The sequence below is a fragment of the Myotis myotis genome, unplaced genomic scaffold (genome assembly GCF_014108235.1).
Source record: "Myotis myotis isolate mMyoMyo1 unplaced genomic scaffold, mMyoMyo1.p scaffold_m19_p_43, whole genome shotgun sequence".
Classification (NCBI taxonomy): Eukaryota; Metazoa; Chordata; class Mammalia; order Chiroptera; family Vespertilionidae; genus Myotis; species Myotis myotis.
The window spans coordinates 19372-36230 of record NW_023416350.1 but is presented as its reverse complement, the minus strand read 5'-3'; the positions used below and the strand labels follow the sequence as shown (position 1 = coordinate 36230).

At 41.1% G+C, this 16859-nt stretch overlaps 1 protein-coding gene across 1 annotated transcript; it reads left to right on the top strand.

Moving 5' to 3' along the window:
• The first annotated feature begins 445 nt into the window (after positions 1-445).
• On the top strand, positions 446-1734 carry LOC118655234 (terminal nucleotidyltransferase 5D-like). Its single transcript, XM_036306804.1, is given in 2 exon segments — positions 446-1157; positions 1159-1734. Coding segments are annotated over 2 exon segments (1182 nt in total). The 5' UTR covers positions 446-551.
• The last annotated feature ends 15125 nt before the right edge of the window (positions 1735-16859 follow it).

Below are 16859 nucleotides of genomic sequence, written 5' to 3'. Positions count from 1 at the left end.
ACATGGATTGGTTGCCTCTGGCACGGGCTCCAGCTGGGGCTAGGGATCGAAGCTGTAACTGAGGCATGTGCCTTTAACTGAGAAGTGAACATGCAACCCTTTGGTTCGAGGGCTGACACTCTAACCACTGAGAAACCAGCTAAGGCCTGATCTCACTTTAAATCCATGATAATAAACCTCAATGACATGATTATCTCATGAGCACAATTTATAACACCAAATATAATTATTATAGTATTTACATGAATAAAAATTGAGAAAGGCCGCCATTTTACATAAAAATAATTATAATTCTAACAAATTCATGAGAATTGTCTGTTTGCATACACTAATGAATCTAATAATTTTAACTTAGTCAAAGTGATTTTATTTCACTTATATATTTAATCACAATTAGATACATTGATAATTTACTTCCTAGTATTAGTTTATGTTGAGGGTAAATCTATTTTTAACTTTTTTAAAACTTTGGGTATAACACTGATTTCAAGATGCTAACATTTCTTCTCAATATTGTGCTTGCTTTCTAGTTGACTTACTAACACTACACAATGTCTGAAATTGGAGTCAGCAATCTCACTTGGGGTCAAGTTATAATACTGGATCAAGTGCTGGATGAAGTAATTCCAATTCATGGAAGGGGGAATTTCCCCACACTGGAGGTAAAACCAAAGTGTATTATTCGTGTTGTGAAAGATCAACTGATAGAGCAAGGAATTATTGTTAAAGATACCCGACTGAATGGTTCCACTGCAAGTTACATACTTGCAAGCCACAATGGAATCAGCTACAAGGATCTGAATGTTATTTTTCTTGTTGAACTATCAAATAATCAAGAATTCCAGGTTGTTAAGGATGCAGTTCTAGGTTGTCTACTTGACTTTTTACCACAAGGTGTAAAGAAGGAACAGATCACCCTAAAGACCATGAAAGAGGCTTACGTGCAGAAGATGGTCCAAGTTTGCAATAAGCACGATCGTTGGAGTCTCGTCTCTCTTTCAAATGACACTGGGGAGAATGTAGAGCTAAGGTTTGTGAATTCGCTCAGATGACAGTTTGAGTTCAGTGTAGATTCCTTTCAAATTCTTTTGGATTCCATGTTAGACTTCTACAATGACAAAAACGCTAAGCTCACCCAAGAATCTTATCCTGTTGTGGGAAGTTGAAAGCATGTATGGCGCGTTCCAAGAAGCAATAACGCATTTGCAATGCAAGCTTATATCTACCAGAAAACCTGAAGAGATTAGAGGCGGTGACCTTCTTAAGTACAGCAACTTGCTGGTTCATGACTTCAAGCCAGCTTGTGAAGCGGAAATCACATCCCTGGAACATTGCATGTGTTCTAGATTTTTCATTGATTTTCCTGATATAGTAGAACAGCAAAAGAAGATTGAATTATACCTCCACAGCCATTTCATAGGTGAAGAAAAGAGCAAGTATGACTACCTTATGACCTTGCGTAGAGTTATAAATGAAAGCACCATTTGCCTCGTGGCTAATAAACGAATGCAGACAATCAATATGATCACCCTAATGGCTTTGAAAGTACTAGGAGAACAGAATATTCTACCCAATACAGACAATGTGACTTGCTTTTATCACCCTGCTCCATACTTTGCTTCTGAGGGAAGGTACCCTTCTTATTATGCAATACCAGGACAACCACTGCACTTTCATGTGCCGAATGGTATGGTTGAAAACATATACACCAGAAACTTTGCTATAATTAAATAGCTCTTAAAAGCAAGTTTCCAAATTCTATAAAATTTAAGATCTATTTTTATTTTTATAGTTACTATTCCCATTAATTATAACTTAAACATTATAGTAAATAAAATATCATCTGTGAACCACTTCAAATGACTTTTAAATATTATTGTTCAGCTATAATACTTTTCAAATGTGGTGGACACTTAAAATGATCTTAAAATCTTACTACTATGACTTTCAAATTTGCTGTGAAAAATGCATTAGAGATGCTTGCATATTTGATTAAAGTATAAAAGAACATACTCATGGTTCAAAATCCAGAGGTAAAGACAAATGCCAACATCCTGTCAATTCTTCTGTTACACTCACTTCATTTTTTCCTACTTAATATTACTGCCAATGGATTTTCAATATTAAACAGAAATGGCTAATTTCAGAGACAACATATGTAGAAGACATTAAAACCTGGACTTTGCAATCATTTACTTTGTTTCTCAATTAAATTAGGTTAAATACAAAATCCTACCAAAGTTCAAAGGGACACTGGAAAAAGATACTGGAAAAGACTGGGCATTAGTAATTTATCAACTATCAAGTAAGTTAATTTGTGGATCTGAAGAATAATATGACCAGTTATACAGGTTTCTTCATTTCTTTCCCCCAAATATGTTGAGAAGAATGAAAATGATCAACTCGCCGAAACCGGTTTGGCTCAGTGGATAGAGCGTCGGCCTGCGGACTGAAGGGTCCCGGGTTCGATTCCGGTCAAGGGCATGTACCTGGGTTGCCCAGTGGGAGTGTGCAGGAGGCAGCTGATCGATGTTTCTCTCTCATCGATGTTTCTAGCTCTCTATCTCTCTCCCTTCCTCTCTGTAAAAAATCAATAAAATATATTTAAAAAAAAAAAAAGAAAAGAAAATGACCAACTCTGGCCCTAGCGGGTTTGGCTCAATGGTTAGAGCTCCAGCTGTGGACTGGAGGGCCCCGGGTTTGATTCTGGTCAAGGACACGTGCCCCAGTAGCAGGCTCAATCCCCAATGGGGGGCGTGCAGGAGGCAGCTGATCAATGATTCTCTCTCATCATTGATGTTTCTATCTCTCTCTCCCGCTTTCCTCTCTGAAATCAATAAAAAATTATTTTTTTTAAAGAAAGAAAATGATTAACTCTGGCCCTGGCCAGTTTGGGTCAGTGGTTCCAGCGTCAGCCCATAGACCAAAGGGTTGTGGGTTTGATTCCAGTCAAGGGCACGTATCTGGGTTGCAGGTTCGATCCCTTGCCCAGTCGGGGTACGTACAGGAGGCAACCAATTGATGTATGTTTCATATCAATGCCTCTCTCTCCTCTCTCTCTCTCTCTCTCTCTCTCTCTCTCTTTCTCTCCACTTCCTCCCTCCCTTCCATTCTCTCGAAAATCAATGGAAAAAATATCCACAGGTAAGGATTAACAAAAAGAAAATGACCAAATCTGAATGTGAAAGTTTATCACTATCTGTTGAAAAGAGACTTTACATGCAAAAAGCAGGCAGAGGTTTTTAGTCATGGCATTTATCATTTTTATGACCTACCTGAGGAGCATCCTAATATATCTGGAGACATTCAGTGTTAATGAGTAAAAATACCTTTAATGTAACTAAATGTTGCTTGTTCTTTTCCATTTTGCTCTTACCAAATATCAGTTTCTAACATGCCACTCAAGTGCCTCCTATGTGAGTTTTTCTGTAACACTAATTTACTCAACAATTGCATTTGTTCATCGGGTATCTGAATATCTACTCAGTACATCTAATATACCACTATCAGATCTACCAGTGGGGTTATAATGAATAAAGTAATCCATGACAAATATTACCTGGTCTGACATGATAGCTGTCCTGAATGAATATGGTAAGGCCATCAGAAAACTTCAATATTTTTACTTGCTTCTGATTTTTTTTATGAGTTTCCATGTCAGTTTTCACTAATCATTCCACGTTTTTTCATCACAACATGACCCAGCAGGCATATTCTGAGAATTTGTCACTTGTAGACTGTGCTTCATCTGTCTTCTCTGTATTACAGTATTGGACACTAGCAGTATACCAAATATGACATTTTCAAATAACCAATGTTTTTCAGATGCTTTATATCATAGCACCACGGGCTATCAGTATTTTTTAAAGAATTATATTTAAAATGTATGTATATACACATATGTATCAGTCACACATGCTAAGGCTTTAAAATATGGATTCATCTTCTTGCTTGGACAAATAAAGAATTAATAAATGCTCTATTAAAGAGAAAAATCAGTAATCTATCAACATAATGTATTGGCTGAAAATGACTGATTATTCCTGTCCTAAGTGCACTCATTGTTGTTCAGTTTGTAAGAGTGCTTGTACCTAAAACTGAAGGAGTAGATGTTAACAAAAACAAAAGAAATCCAAAAGATATAGAAAAAGCAATGAAGAAGAAAAGAACTATGATAGTGATGAGTTACAGATAAAGGTCCAGTATTTGAAGAGCAGCATTTTATGCTGAATTAGCACAACTCTGAAGCTTTTGGATACATCTTATTCCTATGTGCACCCTTAGCTTCCTTCGGTCCTATTGAGAATTTGAACTCCTTCCCTATGGTATTCTCCTCAACTTTCAATCCTGCTGGGAGAAGAATGGCTTGCTTCCTCCAAAATTTCATGCGTCTGTTTTCATTATAGAAAAACGCTTACCATTGGCATGCAAGATTTCCTCCAGAGGGACTCCACACCTGCTGAATAGGAATGGTGTCACTGAAGAGGCTTATCTCACGGCTTTCTTTAAGCAAATAGTCTTTAAGCTAGGCTATTCTTTCCTCCAACCAGCATAAACAAAACTTTTATATAGAGAACTAGAGGCCTAGTACACGAAATTTGTGCACTGCTGGCTCCCTTCCCCCGGCCGGCCCCACCCCCTGGTCGAACTCCCAAACAACTGCCAGTCAAGGAGACAATTTGCATACTACGCTTTTATTATATAGGACTAGAGGCCCGGTGCACAAAAATTTGTGCACTCGGGGGGGAGCGGGGGTTCCTCAGCCCGGCCTGTGCCCTCTCGCAGTCTGGGACCCCTCAGGGGATGACCACCTGCTGGCTTAGGCCCACTCCCCGAGGGATTGGGCCTAAGATGGCAATCAGACATCCCTCTGGCAGCCCAGCAGCCCTTGGGAGATGTCCACTTGCCAGCGGGGAACAGCCTAAACTGCAGTCGGACATCCTTAGCGCTGCTGAGGAGGCAGGAGAGGCTCCCACCACCACCGCTGTACTGGCAGCCATAGGCCTGGCTTGTGGCTGAGCAGAGCTCCTCCCATGTGAGAGCGCCCTGACCACCAGAGGGCAGCTCCTGCATTAAGCGTCTGCCCCCTGGTGGTCAGTGTGTGTCATAGTGACCAGTCATTCCCAGTCATTCTGCTGTTAGGGTCAGTTTGCATATTACCCTTTTACTATATAGGATAGAGGCCTGGTGCACGGGTGGGGGCCAGCTGGTTTGCCCTGAAGGGTGTCCCGGATCAGGATGGGGGTCCCGCTTGGGTGCCTGGCCAGCCTGGATGAGGGGATGATGGCTGTTTCTAGCTAGTCACACCCCCTTCAGGGTGGGGGTCCCCACTAGGGTGACTGGCCAGTCTGGGTGAGGGGCTGAGGGCCGTTTTCAGGCTGGCAGGTGACTGAAGCTCCCAACCTCTCCTTTTTTTCTTTTTTATTCTGGGATTTATTTACCTTCTATGGCTGTCACTGGAACTGAGAGCCGGCTTTAGCTCTGAGGCTTGGCTCCAGCTTGAGACCTTGGCTGCTGAAAGCAGGTATCTGGGTTTGTTTGGCTTCTATAATTGAAACACTGTTGCAGCTCCAGCTCTGAGGCCCGGCTGGCTGAAAGCAGGTTTCTGGGGTTTGTTTAGCTTCTATAATTGCAACATTGTTTCTTAGAGTGCAGCTCAGGGCCCGGCAGCGGCAGGCGGGGAACCTTGGCTTCCTCCATCACTGGAGCAAGCAAGCCTCCTGTTCGCTTCAGCTGCCTGGCTGCCGGCCGCCATCTTGGTTGGCAGTTAATTTGCATATCGCCCCGATTAGCCAATGGGAAGCATGTCGGAGGTACAGTTAATTACCATGTTTGTCTATTATTAGATAGGATGTGGCTTCAATCCCAGACTGAAAAGTAATCACTTTTAAAAAATATTTTTTAAAATAAAAACTGGTATTAACAGCCATTGGCACTGAAAGTTTCTGTTTTAAGAGTTTTCTTTTTACAAATATTCATGTCCCTCCAATAAAATTAGTTGGCCCAGACATATATTAGTGGATATTTGAATAAAGGGGATTGAAAATGATGTTCTTTACACTGTACGTGCAACCTCTTTGAACAAAAGGATTTCTACATACATTGTTTTATGGTGTCGGGAGTTTTGTTAGAGTAGCTTTGAGACTTAGTATCAGAAGCCTTCAAAAAGCACTGGCTGCTTAGGCCGTAAACTCCTGATAACCACTGTCTTACTGCAGCTCCTCCAGATTTATTTCATGTGAAAATGTGAAATGATTTCAGACAGTATCAACTAGTAAGAAAATTATACATTTTTTGTTTGTTTGTGTGGGCTTTTGTTTGTTTTTTGAGAAAGAGAAAGAGAGAGAGAGAGAGAGAGAGAGATCGGCTACCTCCCATACATGCCCCAACAGGGCATCAAACCTGGATATGTGCACTGACCTGGAATTAAACCTGCGACCCTTTGGTGCACGGTCTACAGGAGAATGCTTCAACCAGCTGAGCAACACTGGCCAGGGCTATAACAGCCTTTAAGGTTAAATATCTACTTTTAAAAGCACCTAAACACATCTTTAAAGCGAGAGGCATCATTTTCTTCTAGGTAAATAGTATATAACCTGAAACAGAAATCATGCCATGGAGGTTACCTGCTTTAGAAATGTAGAGGACTATATTTCATACTCTGTCAATAGATTTATATGAAATTCAGCGCCTATTTTTACTATGGCAAGGAGAGCACCTATGTAGAAGGGGCAAATGAACTGTAATCCTGACAGATTACAAAAAGGGGATCAGGTAATTCATTTTCCTGAAAAGCAAGTTTTTAATACCTTCTCTTTTTCTGTTACCTTTTCCTCGTTTACTAAAGTGATACCTCTCTGTGTTCACAGTGATAAAGCACAAGAAAGAAATGACATCTTGGGGCAATTTATTATGGCTTGTATCACCCAAAGACAAAATGACACTTTTCCAAGTTTAGTTTCTAGTTAAGGAAGAGTCTGGAAGTGTCAGAAGTATTGACTCAGGTAGAATTGTGATCACAGATGCCCCCTTTCTAGAGAATAAGGCTTTTGTGTGTGCATTGCGCAGAATCCCACTGTAGGACCTCTGATTTTTTTTTTAAACATATTTTTTTTATTGATTTTTTACAGAGAGGAAGGGAGAGAGATAGAGAGTTAGAAACATCGACAATCAGCTGCCTCCTGCACACCCCCCACTGGGAATGCGCCCGCAACCCAGGTACATGCCCTTGACCGGAATCGAACCTGGGACCTTTCAGTACGCAGGCCAACGCTCTATCCACTGAGCCAAACCGGTTTCGGCTGATTTTTCAAGGTTTCTCTGAACTAGGATGCACGACTAACACTTTAATAAAGGCCATGATTCTAGAGGTAAACATTAACTTTTCAGTTCTTTAAGGACCCTGAAAATCTAGGCAACTACATGTGAAATTACTTACATGGCTTACTGTATCACTCAGAGTTCAGATTGGTGTAAATTATAAACTAACTTTTATTTGTGAAAATAGTCAAAATTATTTTTAAGCATTGTTATGTGCTTTGTATAATTCTTGAAAAATTTTAAGTTAGACAAGTTGCATTTTAGTTTCAATTAGTATATATAAAATTATAAGTCAAACAATTAAACTTAAAAAAACAAGATATATGTCAATTTAGACTTCACATGTAACATATGTCAAAGTATACAAACTTGCAAAATTTTAAAGTCCTATAGAATACTACATTAAAATATAAAACTATTAATAGATGATTTACCCGCTGGACACGGCGCGCCCAGACCGAGGATCCCGCCCCGCGCCGGGGTGATCAGCGCCCCACGAGCCAGGCCCGGGCGTCCGCGGCGTCTGCTGGGAGGCCGGCCGCCGAGAGCCAGGGCAGAGCCTCCGAAGTCCCCAGAGGTTCACCTCTTCTTCCTGAACCCCTGAAGCCTCAGGCCGCCCCGCCCGGTCCAAAGAAGCAGGAGCCCCTCGTCCCGACAGCAGCCCCGCTGCCTCAGGCTGCCCCCCAGCCCGGCTTGGAGAGGCCACCCAGCCCCGCCGCGGAGCAGGTCCTCCCACAGCCCGCCCTCTGAGCCCCCGGCGCAGCCGCAGGTGAGACCCACCGGCGTCCCCGCGGTCAGCCTGGCATCACCGTCGAAGAGCGACCCGTTTGAAGACCTGTCACTTAGTCTGCTGGCCGTGTCACAGGCCCAGCCGCCCGTGCACCCCGCCCCGTCCTCACCCCGGGCCCCAAGGGGGTGGTCCCACTGCCTCCTGCAACACTGAGTAACATCAGCATTTAAAAAAAAAAAAAATAGATGATTTACCTTTGTTAATTATAATACAGTATCACATTTATTGAAAAATTTCAGTATATTTCATGTATTCGCTCAAAAATACCCTGAAATAACTGTTGGATTATCTGACTTTTTCAGATCTCAATCCATTCTGACTGCATGATATTGTTCTATGGCTATTTTTAAAAATTGTCTTTAAGTTATTTAAGTTCCCAATTCACAAATGACCAATGATAAAACGTAAGGTGGCATAGCAAAGTCTTAATTGACCTTTAAATAAAGGTATTCTGCTGTTTTAAAAGAAATCCCATGTATCTGAACAACATACCTGCTTTATGTCCAATTGCTGTTAGAAATTTAATTGGAAAATAAAGTTCATTTTGACAGCATGTGGCTACTTGTTTCATCTCATAGGCCCTGTTTAGATGGACTGAAATCAGTGTTAGAACTTCCTCCGAGTTGGAAAGCATTCTAGAAAATTCTTTCTTTAAAGGTCTTCTCTATGTTAAATGAAAGTCTCAACCTGCAAAGCAAAGAATTAAGGCAATTACTCAAGTACTTCCACCAGAAACATGTCATTTAGTAATGAACAAGGAAAAGTGAACCTAACTTATTTATGGTCCAAGTCACTAATCATGTGTATAGGCCAGACCAAATATAATTATTGGATATGAAAAAAGTGATATAATACCATTTCATCAGATGTAAAATAATCTAATAAAAAAATTTTAGTAGATCTAAACTCAAAGCTTAGCAAACAAATTAAAACCGTAAGTCTTTATCTTAAAGATGTGTCTCAAGTTTTAGTTCATTCAAATCCAATTGTTTAGCACTAAAAAAAATATCAGCAAAAGGAATTATAGTCACTGAGTGGGATGTGAAATAGAAACATCCGAATGTAGTTACCCAGCACCCAGTAAAATTGCTGATATGATTTCCTACACTAAGTAAACAGACTTACATGTTAACATTAAACAATTCAGCCCTCTAGGAAAACTATGAATATAAACATAGCTTTCTAAATATTTAGGTGTTTTTTTTAGCCTTAGAGTTTATATCTCCAGTTTTAATCTTTTACTGAAAAAAGTTTGAAGTGTTCTTAAGAATTTGCTTTTTTTTTTGTAAATGGAAACTTTAAATATCTAAGAGGTGATTGAAATGTCAAGAATTGAATGAAAGGTATATATTAGCTTTAATGTTGACTATGTTAAATCAGGTTAATTTTTCTCCATGTTATTGCTCATTATATAGTTCTGAGACATGTATGTACTATTTTGGAAAATGTATTTCATTATTGACAAAAATTAATGTTATATGAACAGAATGGCAACTATTTTCAAATGGATGATAATTGTACTCTTATTCATCTAGCTCTTTTTAAAAAAATATATTTTATTGATTTTTTACAGAGAAGAAGGGAGAGGGAGAGCCAGCAACATTGATGAGAGAGATCGATCAGCTGCCTCCTGCACGCCCCCCAGTGGGGATGTGCCCGCAACCAAGGTACATGCTCTTGACCGGAATCGAATCTGGGACCCTTCAGTCCGCAGGCTGACGCTCTATCCACTGAGCCAAACCGGTTCGGCTCATCTAGCTCTTGTACCTATTTCATTTGCTTTGTCTCCTGCTTTTGTGCACTATGTGGGAAAAGCACCACAGAGATTCTGTTATTAGATTAAATAAGTTTTTAAAATATCACTGTGAAACATGCAGCATCGTGCCAACTGCAAAATGGGTAAATAGCTATTATTTAAAATACCGCCAAATGAATTGTTTGCAATGTGTTCAAAAAATACTTATAAAGGAACTTTACCTTGGAATTTGTGCAGAATGCCATTGATAATCAATGAGAAGGGGCTGACTTTCAGTACAATATGGCTCTATATAAATGACTTTTACCTTTCATAATAGATTAACCAACAGATGACCCCTTCACATAGCCTAATGGTATATTTTCTCTACATAATGTAAATTATCAGATTACTAAAGGTTAAGGTAAGACAGATGATTACCATAAAAAAATGAACCACCAACACAATGAAAACAGTTTTTAACCCTATAATGTGCAAGGAAAAATTGCTACAGATAAAACAGGGGTTTTAAAGAAAATAAACATATTTTGAACAGCAATAAAAAAGATATTTTTTTAAAAACCTAACTTTAAAATTTGTTTCAAGAATAGGAAATCTGAATACCTCTAAAATCAAGCAAAACTCACATCACACAATAACCCAGTTTACCAGGTGACTGCAACTAAAGTATTCAAGGAACATAAACTTTTCCAGGATGAGGAAATCACTAAATTGGGTAAATCCCAGGAATGCAGGTATTCTTTAACATTAGGAAATCCTGGAAGGGAGAATAAAGGGTAAAAGGTAAAGGGGGACAAATATATGGTGACAGAAAATGATTTGAGTGTGGATGGTGGGCACACAATGCAATACACAGGTCACAATAGAAATGTATACTTGAAACCTACATGATCTTATTAATCAGTTACCCCAATAAATTTAATTTAAAAAAAAAAAAAAAAGAAATAACTAGAAAATCCTTGATGCAATTTACTATATTAACAGGTTAAAGAAAACCATATGATCATCTCAAAAAATGCAGATTTAACTGGTATTTAAGAAAAATTATTTTTCTGGAGAACCAAGATGGCGGCATAGGTTAACGCCGGAGTTTGCTGCTTTGAACAACTACTTCAAAAGTGAAACCAAAAAACGGAAGGGACATCACCCAGAACCACAGGAACGCTGGCTGAGTGGAAGTCCTACAACTAGGAGGAAAGAGAAACGCATACGGACACTCAGAGGAGGCGCGGTGCTGAAGTCAAATTCTGAGGTGCGGAGTGCACGGAGTGGGCTGGCGGCGGAGGGCGCGGTTGGCGTTTTCAATCGGGAGGGAGTCGCAGACTCTGAGCTCCAGATCCGGGCGAGTCTTTAGGGACCCAGACTCAAACGGGAGAAGCGGGACTGTCTGGCTTCGGTCAGAGCGAGTGCAGCTTTCTCTCTGAGCTTTGCAGCGGGTGCTGGGACTCAGAGAGGCAGAGCCCCTGGGGACAGGACTGAGAGCCGCCATAACTGCTCTCTCCGGCCCACCCTGTTGATCCTGTGCGACCCGCCCCGCCCAAGCCCTGCACACAGGCATTTGCCGGATAGCCTCAGGCAAAGGCTAGATTAGCACCTCCCTAGAGGACAGAAGTTCTCTCACTACTGACACAGCTGATTCTCATAGCCACTTGGCCTAGAGGTCAAACCCTCCCTGGAATTAGCTACAACAATCAAGATTTAACTATAAGACTGCAAACAAAGACCACTAGGAGGTGCACCAAGGAAGCATAACAAAATGCGGAGACAAAGAAACAGGACAAAATTGTCAATGGAAGATATAGAGTTCAGAACCACACTTTTAAGGTCTCTTAAGAACTGTCTAGAAGCCGCCGATAAATGTAGTGAGATCCTCAAGAAATCTAATGAGACCCTCGATCTTATATTGGGGAACCAACTAGAAATTAAGCATACACGGACTGAAATAACGAATATTATACAGACTCCCGACAGCAGACCAGAGGAGCGCAAGAATCAAGTCAATGATTTGAAATGCGAGGAAGCAAAAAACACCCAACCGGAAAAGCAAAATGAAAAAAGAATCCAAAAATGCGAGGATAGTGTAAGGAGCCTCTGGGACAGCTTCAAGCGTACCAACATCAGAATTATAGGGGTGCCAGAAGATGAGAGAGACCAAGATATTGAAAACCTATTTGAAGAAATAATGACAGAAAACTTCCCCCACCTGGTGAAAGAAATGGACTTACAGGTCCAAGAAGTGCGGAGAACCCCAAACAAAAGGAATCCAAAGAGGACCACACCAAGACACATCATAATTAAAATGCCAAGAGCAAAAGATAAAGAGAGAATCTTAAAAACAGCAAGAGAAAGAAACTCAGTTACCTACAAGGGAATACCCATACGACTGTCAGCTGATTTCTCAACAGAAACTTTGCAGGCCAGAAGGGAGTGGCAAGAAATATTCAAAGTGATGAATACCAAGAACCTACAACCAAGATTACTTTATCCAGCAAAGCTATCATTCAGAATTGAAGGTCAGATAAAGAGCTTCACAGATAAGGAAAAGCTAAAGGAGTTCATCACCACCAAACCAGGATTATATGAAATGCTGAAAGGTATCCTTTAAGAAGAGGAAGAGGAAGAAAAAGGTAAAGATACAAATTATGAACAACAAATATGCGTCTATCAACAAGTGAATCTAAGAATCAAGTGAATAAATAATCTGATGAACAGAATGAACTGTTGATTATAATAGAATCAGGGACATAGAAAGGGAATGGACTGACTATTCCTGGGGGGGAAAGGGGTGTGGGAGATGCGGGAAGAGACTGGACAAAAATCGTGCACCTATGGATGAGGACAGTGGGTGGGGAGTGAGGGCGGAGGGTGGGGCGGGAACTGGGAGGAGGGGAGTTATGGGGGGAAAAAAAGAGCAACAAATGTAATAATCTGAACAATAAAGATTTAATTAAAAAAAAAAAAAAAGAAAAATTATTTTTCAAAAGATAAAAAGAAACATTACATTATATTTGTAGTCATTTTTATTGGGCTATATCAGCAGAAAGCATACATGATGGACAGGACATATAAAGGACTCTATAAACAATACATAATAGTTATTTAGCACTTGATGCCTTACAAATCACTTTGTATCTATTATCTAATCTAGCCACTCTCAAGAAGTATCATATTTTAAAACATAAATGAAGAAACCCATTTTTAAAAAGTGTGATGTCCCAAATCCCAGTTATTTTCATTTTTTATTATGTTGATTCTCTGATGTCCTGTGTTATATGTCAAATTAAAAATGACAGATATCACCCTAACCAGTTTGGCTCAGTGGATAGAGTGTCGGCCTGCAAACTGAAGGGTCCCAGGCTCAATTCCGGTCAAGGGCATGTACCTTGGTTGTGAGCACATCCCCAGTAGGGAGTGTGCAGGAGACAGCTGATCAATGTTTCTCTCTCATCAATTTTTCTAACTCTGTATCCTTCTCCCTCTCCCTTCCTCTCTGTAAAAAATCAATAAAATATATATTTTTTTTAAAGTTTAAAAAAATGACAGATGTCTAACTATAGATAATACATATTTTTAAAAAAACAAAATTCAGAATTCAGTTCTCCCGTGGTTCCCACATGCTCTTGGAACAGAGACAAATAAAAATGTTTAATTCCATAGTTTATATTCTTAGTCATATCTATCTTTCCTTCTCAAACTTGTAATCTACAATTAAACACTGGCTGCCCTGGCCCATGTGGCTGTTGGTTGGAGTGTCGTCCAGTAAAAGGTTGTGGGTTCAACTCCCAGTCAGGGAACAAACCTAGGTTGCAGGTCTGATCTGAAGTCAGGGCATGTATGGAAGGCAACCAAGCAGTGCCCTCTCTCACATCGATGTTTCTTTTAATCTTCCTTCCCCTCTCTCTAAAATCAATAAGCGTATCCTGGGGTGAGGATTAAAAAAATAACACTGGTATCCTTGCTGGTTTGGCTCAGTGGATAGCGCATTGGCCCATGGACTGAAGGGTCCCAGGTTCAATTCCAGTCAAGGGCACATACCTCGTTGCAGGCATGTGGGAGGCAACCAATTAATATATCTCTCTCATATGAATGTTTCTTTCCCTGTCTCTCCCCTTCCCTTCCACTCCCTCTAAAAAAAACTTTTTATTAGAAAAACGTCAAGTGAGATTAAAAATAATAAAATAAAATAAATAACACTGGTGTTTTCCCCACTTAAAAACTATAGTTTCTTCAAAGCTGGATGAAGCTTGAAGCCTGGTGGTTTCTATCTACCAACTTCGCAGCTTCTCTCTGGGGAACAAGTGAGCATCCCTCTTGGTAGTCCAATCCTGACTGGTTACAAACAACCTAGGTACACTACAAGCTCTGACACAACTTGACATATCACTTCCGTGTCAAAAGAAAGGACATCATGGGAAAAGGGAGGAGTACTCTCCCCTCTTCCTCTAAGTACGTGTAGCTAAAACCCTGGACACCATATATAAAACAGTGTAAGAAATTCTGAGGATACAAGCTACTGGGGCCAGGGACCTGAAGAATGACAGCACGGAGTCCCTTGAGTTTTCCTCTTGCCCCATCAGGAAGCTGGCAACCCAGAAATGCCACAGATTCAGACCAAAAAAGGTCCAAGAAAAGTCTTCTCTTTTCACCCAAAGGACTAAGAAAGGAGTAGACTCACAAGACAAAATTTTTAGACAATAACCACCCTCCTCTAGCCAAAGATCATGGGAGAAAACTTCAGCACTATCCACACCAACAAAGGCAAAGTGGGATGCCTATACTTCCACCCTCACCAGGCTGTAACCCCCACCCTGGAGTAGAGTCAAAGAAGGTCAAGTGAGGAGAGAGGATAAAAAAACAAACAAACAAAAAAAACACACCAAAAAACCCCTCTCTCATCCCACTCCAGCATATCAATGGAAACCATGTGGGGAGACCAGGCTTCTAACCCTACCCAGAGAGCAGACATCTCCGCTTCTTTACTGGTTTGGACAGTGGAGGGTCAGGACTCTCAGCAAGTCATGAGGTCACTCCCCACCCAACCCTACCTCATGGTGTCAGTAGAGGTTGTGTGGGGAGCAGTAATGAGACACTTCTGCCCCTCCCAGCTAGGTGCTATCAGTGGAGCCTTAGTGGGGAGCTGTAACTCCTACTCCTGCCCGAACAGAGGCCAATGATGAACCTGGACTTCCAATACCAACTAGAGGCCAAGTAGAAGCCAGTCCAAATAGAAGATTTAAACAGTATAGTCTTCTAACATAATGTCCCAAAATGTACGGATTTCAACTGAAAATCACTCATCTCGAATGAGAAGACAATCCACAGAGGCCAGCACTGAGATGATCCAGATGTTAGAATGACCTGTTAGATTAAAACAGCTACCGTAGAAGTATCCCAGTCAGCAATTACAAACATGCCTGACACAAATTTAAAAACAGAAAGTCTCGGCAAAGAAACAGAACAGAGAATCAAATGGGACTGAAAAATACAATAGCAAAAGCCAGTGATGGGCTCACGAGCAGAATGGAAGGGACAGAGGAAAGAATCCGTGAACTTGGAGATAGAACAACAAAAAACACCCAACCAGAACAAGAAAAAAATTGCTATGTACTGACTTGGGTTCCCCCTTCCCCTACTGTGACTGTATTTAGAGATGGGGCTTTTAGAAAGTAATTAAGATTTTAAAAGTTTATAACTGAGGTTCCAATCTGAGAGGGTTGGTGTCCTCTAAGAAAAGAGAGCTCAATCTCTCCTTTCTCTACACATATGCACGGAGGAAGGGCTGTGAGGGCGCAGTAGGAGGGTGGCTGCGTGCAAGCCAGGAACACACCAAAACCACATCGGCTGGTACCTTGCTCTCAAAGACTTCCACCCTCCAGAGCTGTGAGAAGTGCATATCTGTTATTTGAGCCCCCCAGTCTGTGGTATGACAGCCCAACAAGACCAAGGCAGATTTGGGCGCTGCTATACCAAATACCTAAACATGTGGAAGTAGCTTTGTTAACTGGGTAACGGGTGGAAGCTGGGAGGGTTTTAAGGTTCATGCTAGAATACAGACATCAAAGGCCATTCTGATGAGCTCTCAGACAGAAATGGAAACAGGAAGAAAGGCAATTCTCATTGTAAAGTGGCAGCAGCCTTGGCTGAACTGTGTTCCACTGTTTTGTGGGAGAGAGAACTTGGGAGCAATGAAACTGGGTATTCAGCAGAGATTTGTAGGCAAAGTATTAAAGGTGCAGCTTGCGTCCACCTCACTGTTTATAGTAAAATGTGAGAGGAGAGGGATGAATTGAAGAAACAATTGTTAAGCAAAAAGGAAAAGAACTTGGAGATTTGGAAAATTCTCTCTATCCACATTGCAAAATGAGAAAGCTTGTTCAGCTATGGCTGAAGGGCCATTTGATAAAGAGATCATGGGTGTGACTCACGGGTTTAATCAGCCATCTCAGCAGAAGCCAGGAATAGAGATGGGATTAAACCATCAGAAACACTGCCAGTTGGTACTAAAGGGGACAGAAAACACTAGACAAGATGAAGGCAGGCTTTCAGACTTCTTAGATCCTACAGGACCAGATAGCAGAGCTGCAAATGTGCCCTATACTACAAGGAAAGGGGGGCATGACTGAATAGATTCAGAGACCATCAGGCTACCTCTTCAGTTCCAACAGATGGGGAGGACCCTGAAGTGTCAACAGGCCACATGGCCTAACACTGAAGCTTTGGGGGGTAGGACTGCCCAGACCAGTCTCAGTGGCAGGACTGCTGAAGCAGAGGATTGTGAAGGTGGAACCCCTGCTTTAGTGAATCTGGAAGGTAAGGCATCAAGATCTGATGGAATTGCCCACTGGGTTTTGAACTTGCTTGGGACCTATTTACTCCTTCCTTCCTTCCTTCCTTCCTTCCTTCCTTCCTTCCTTCCTTCCTTCCTTCCTTCCTTCCTTCCTTCCTTCCTTCCTTCCTTCCCTTCCTTCCTTCCTTCCTCCCTCCCTCCCTCCC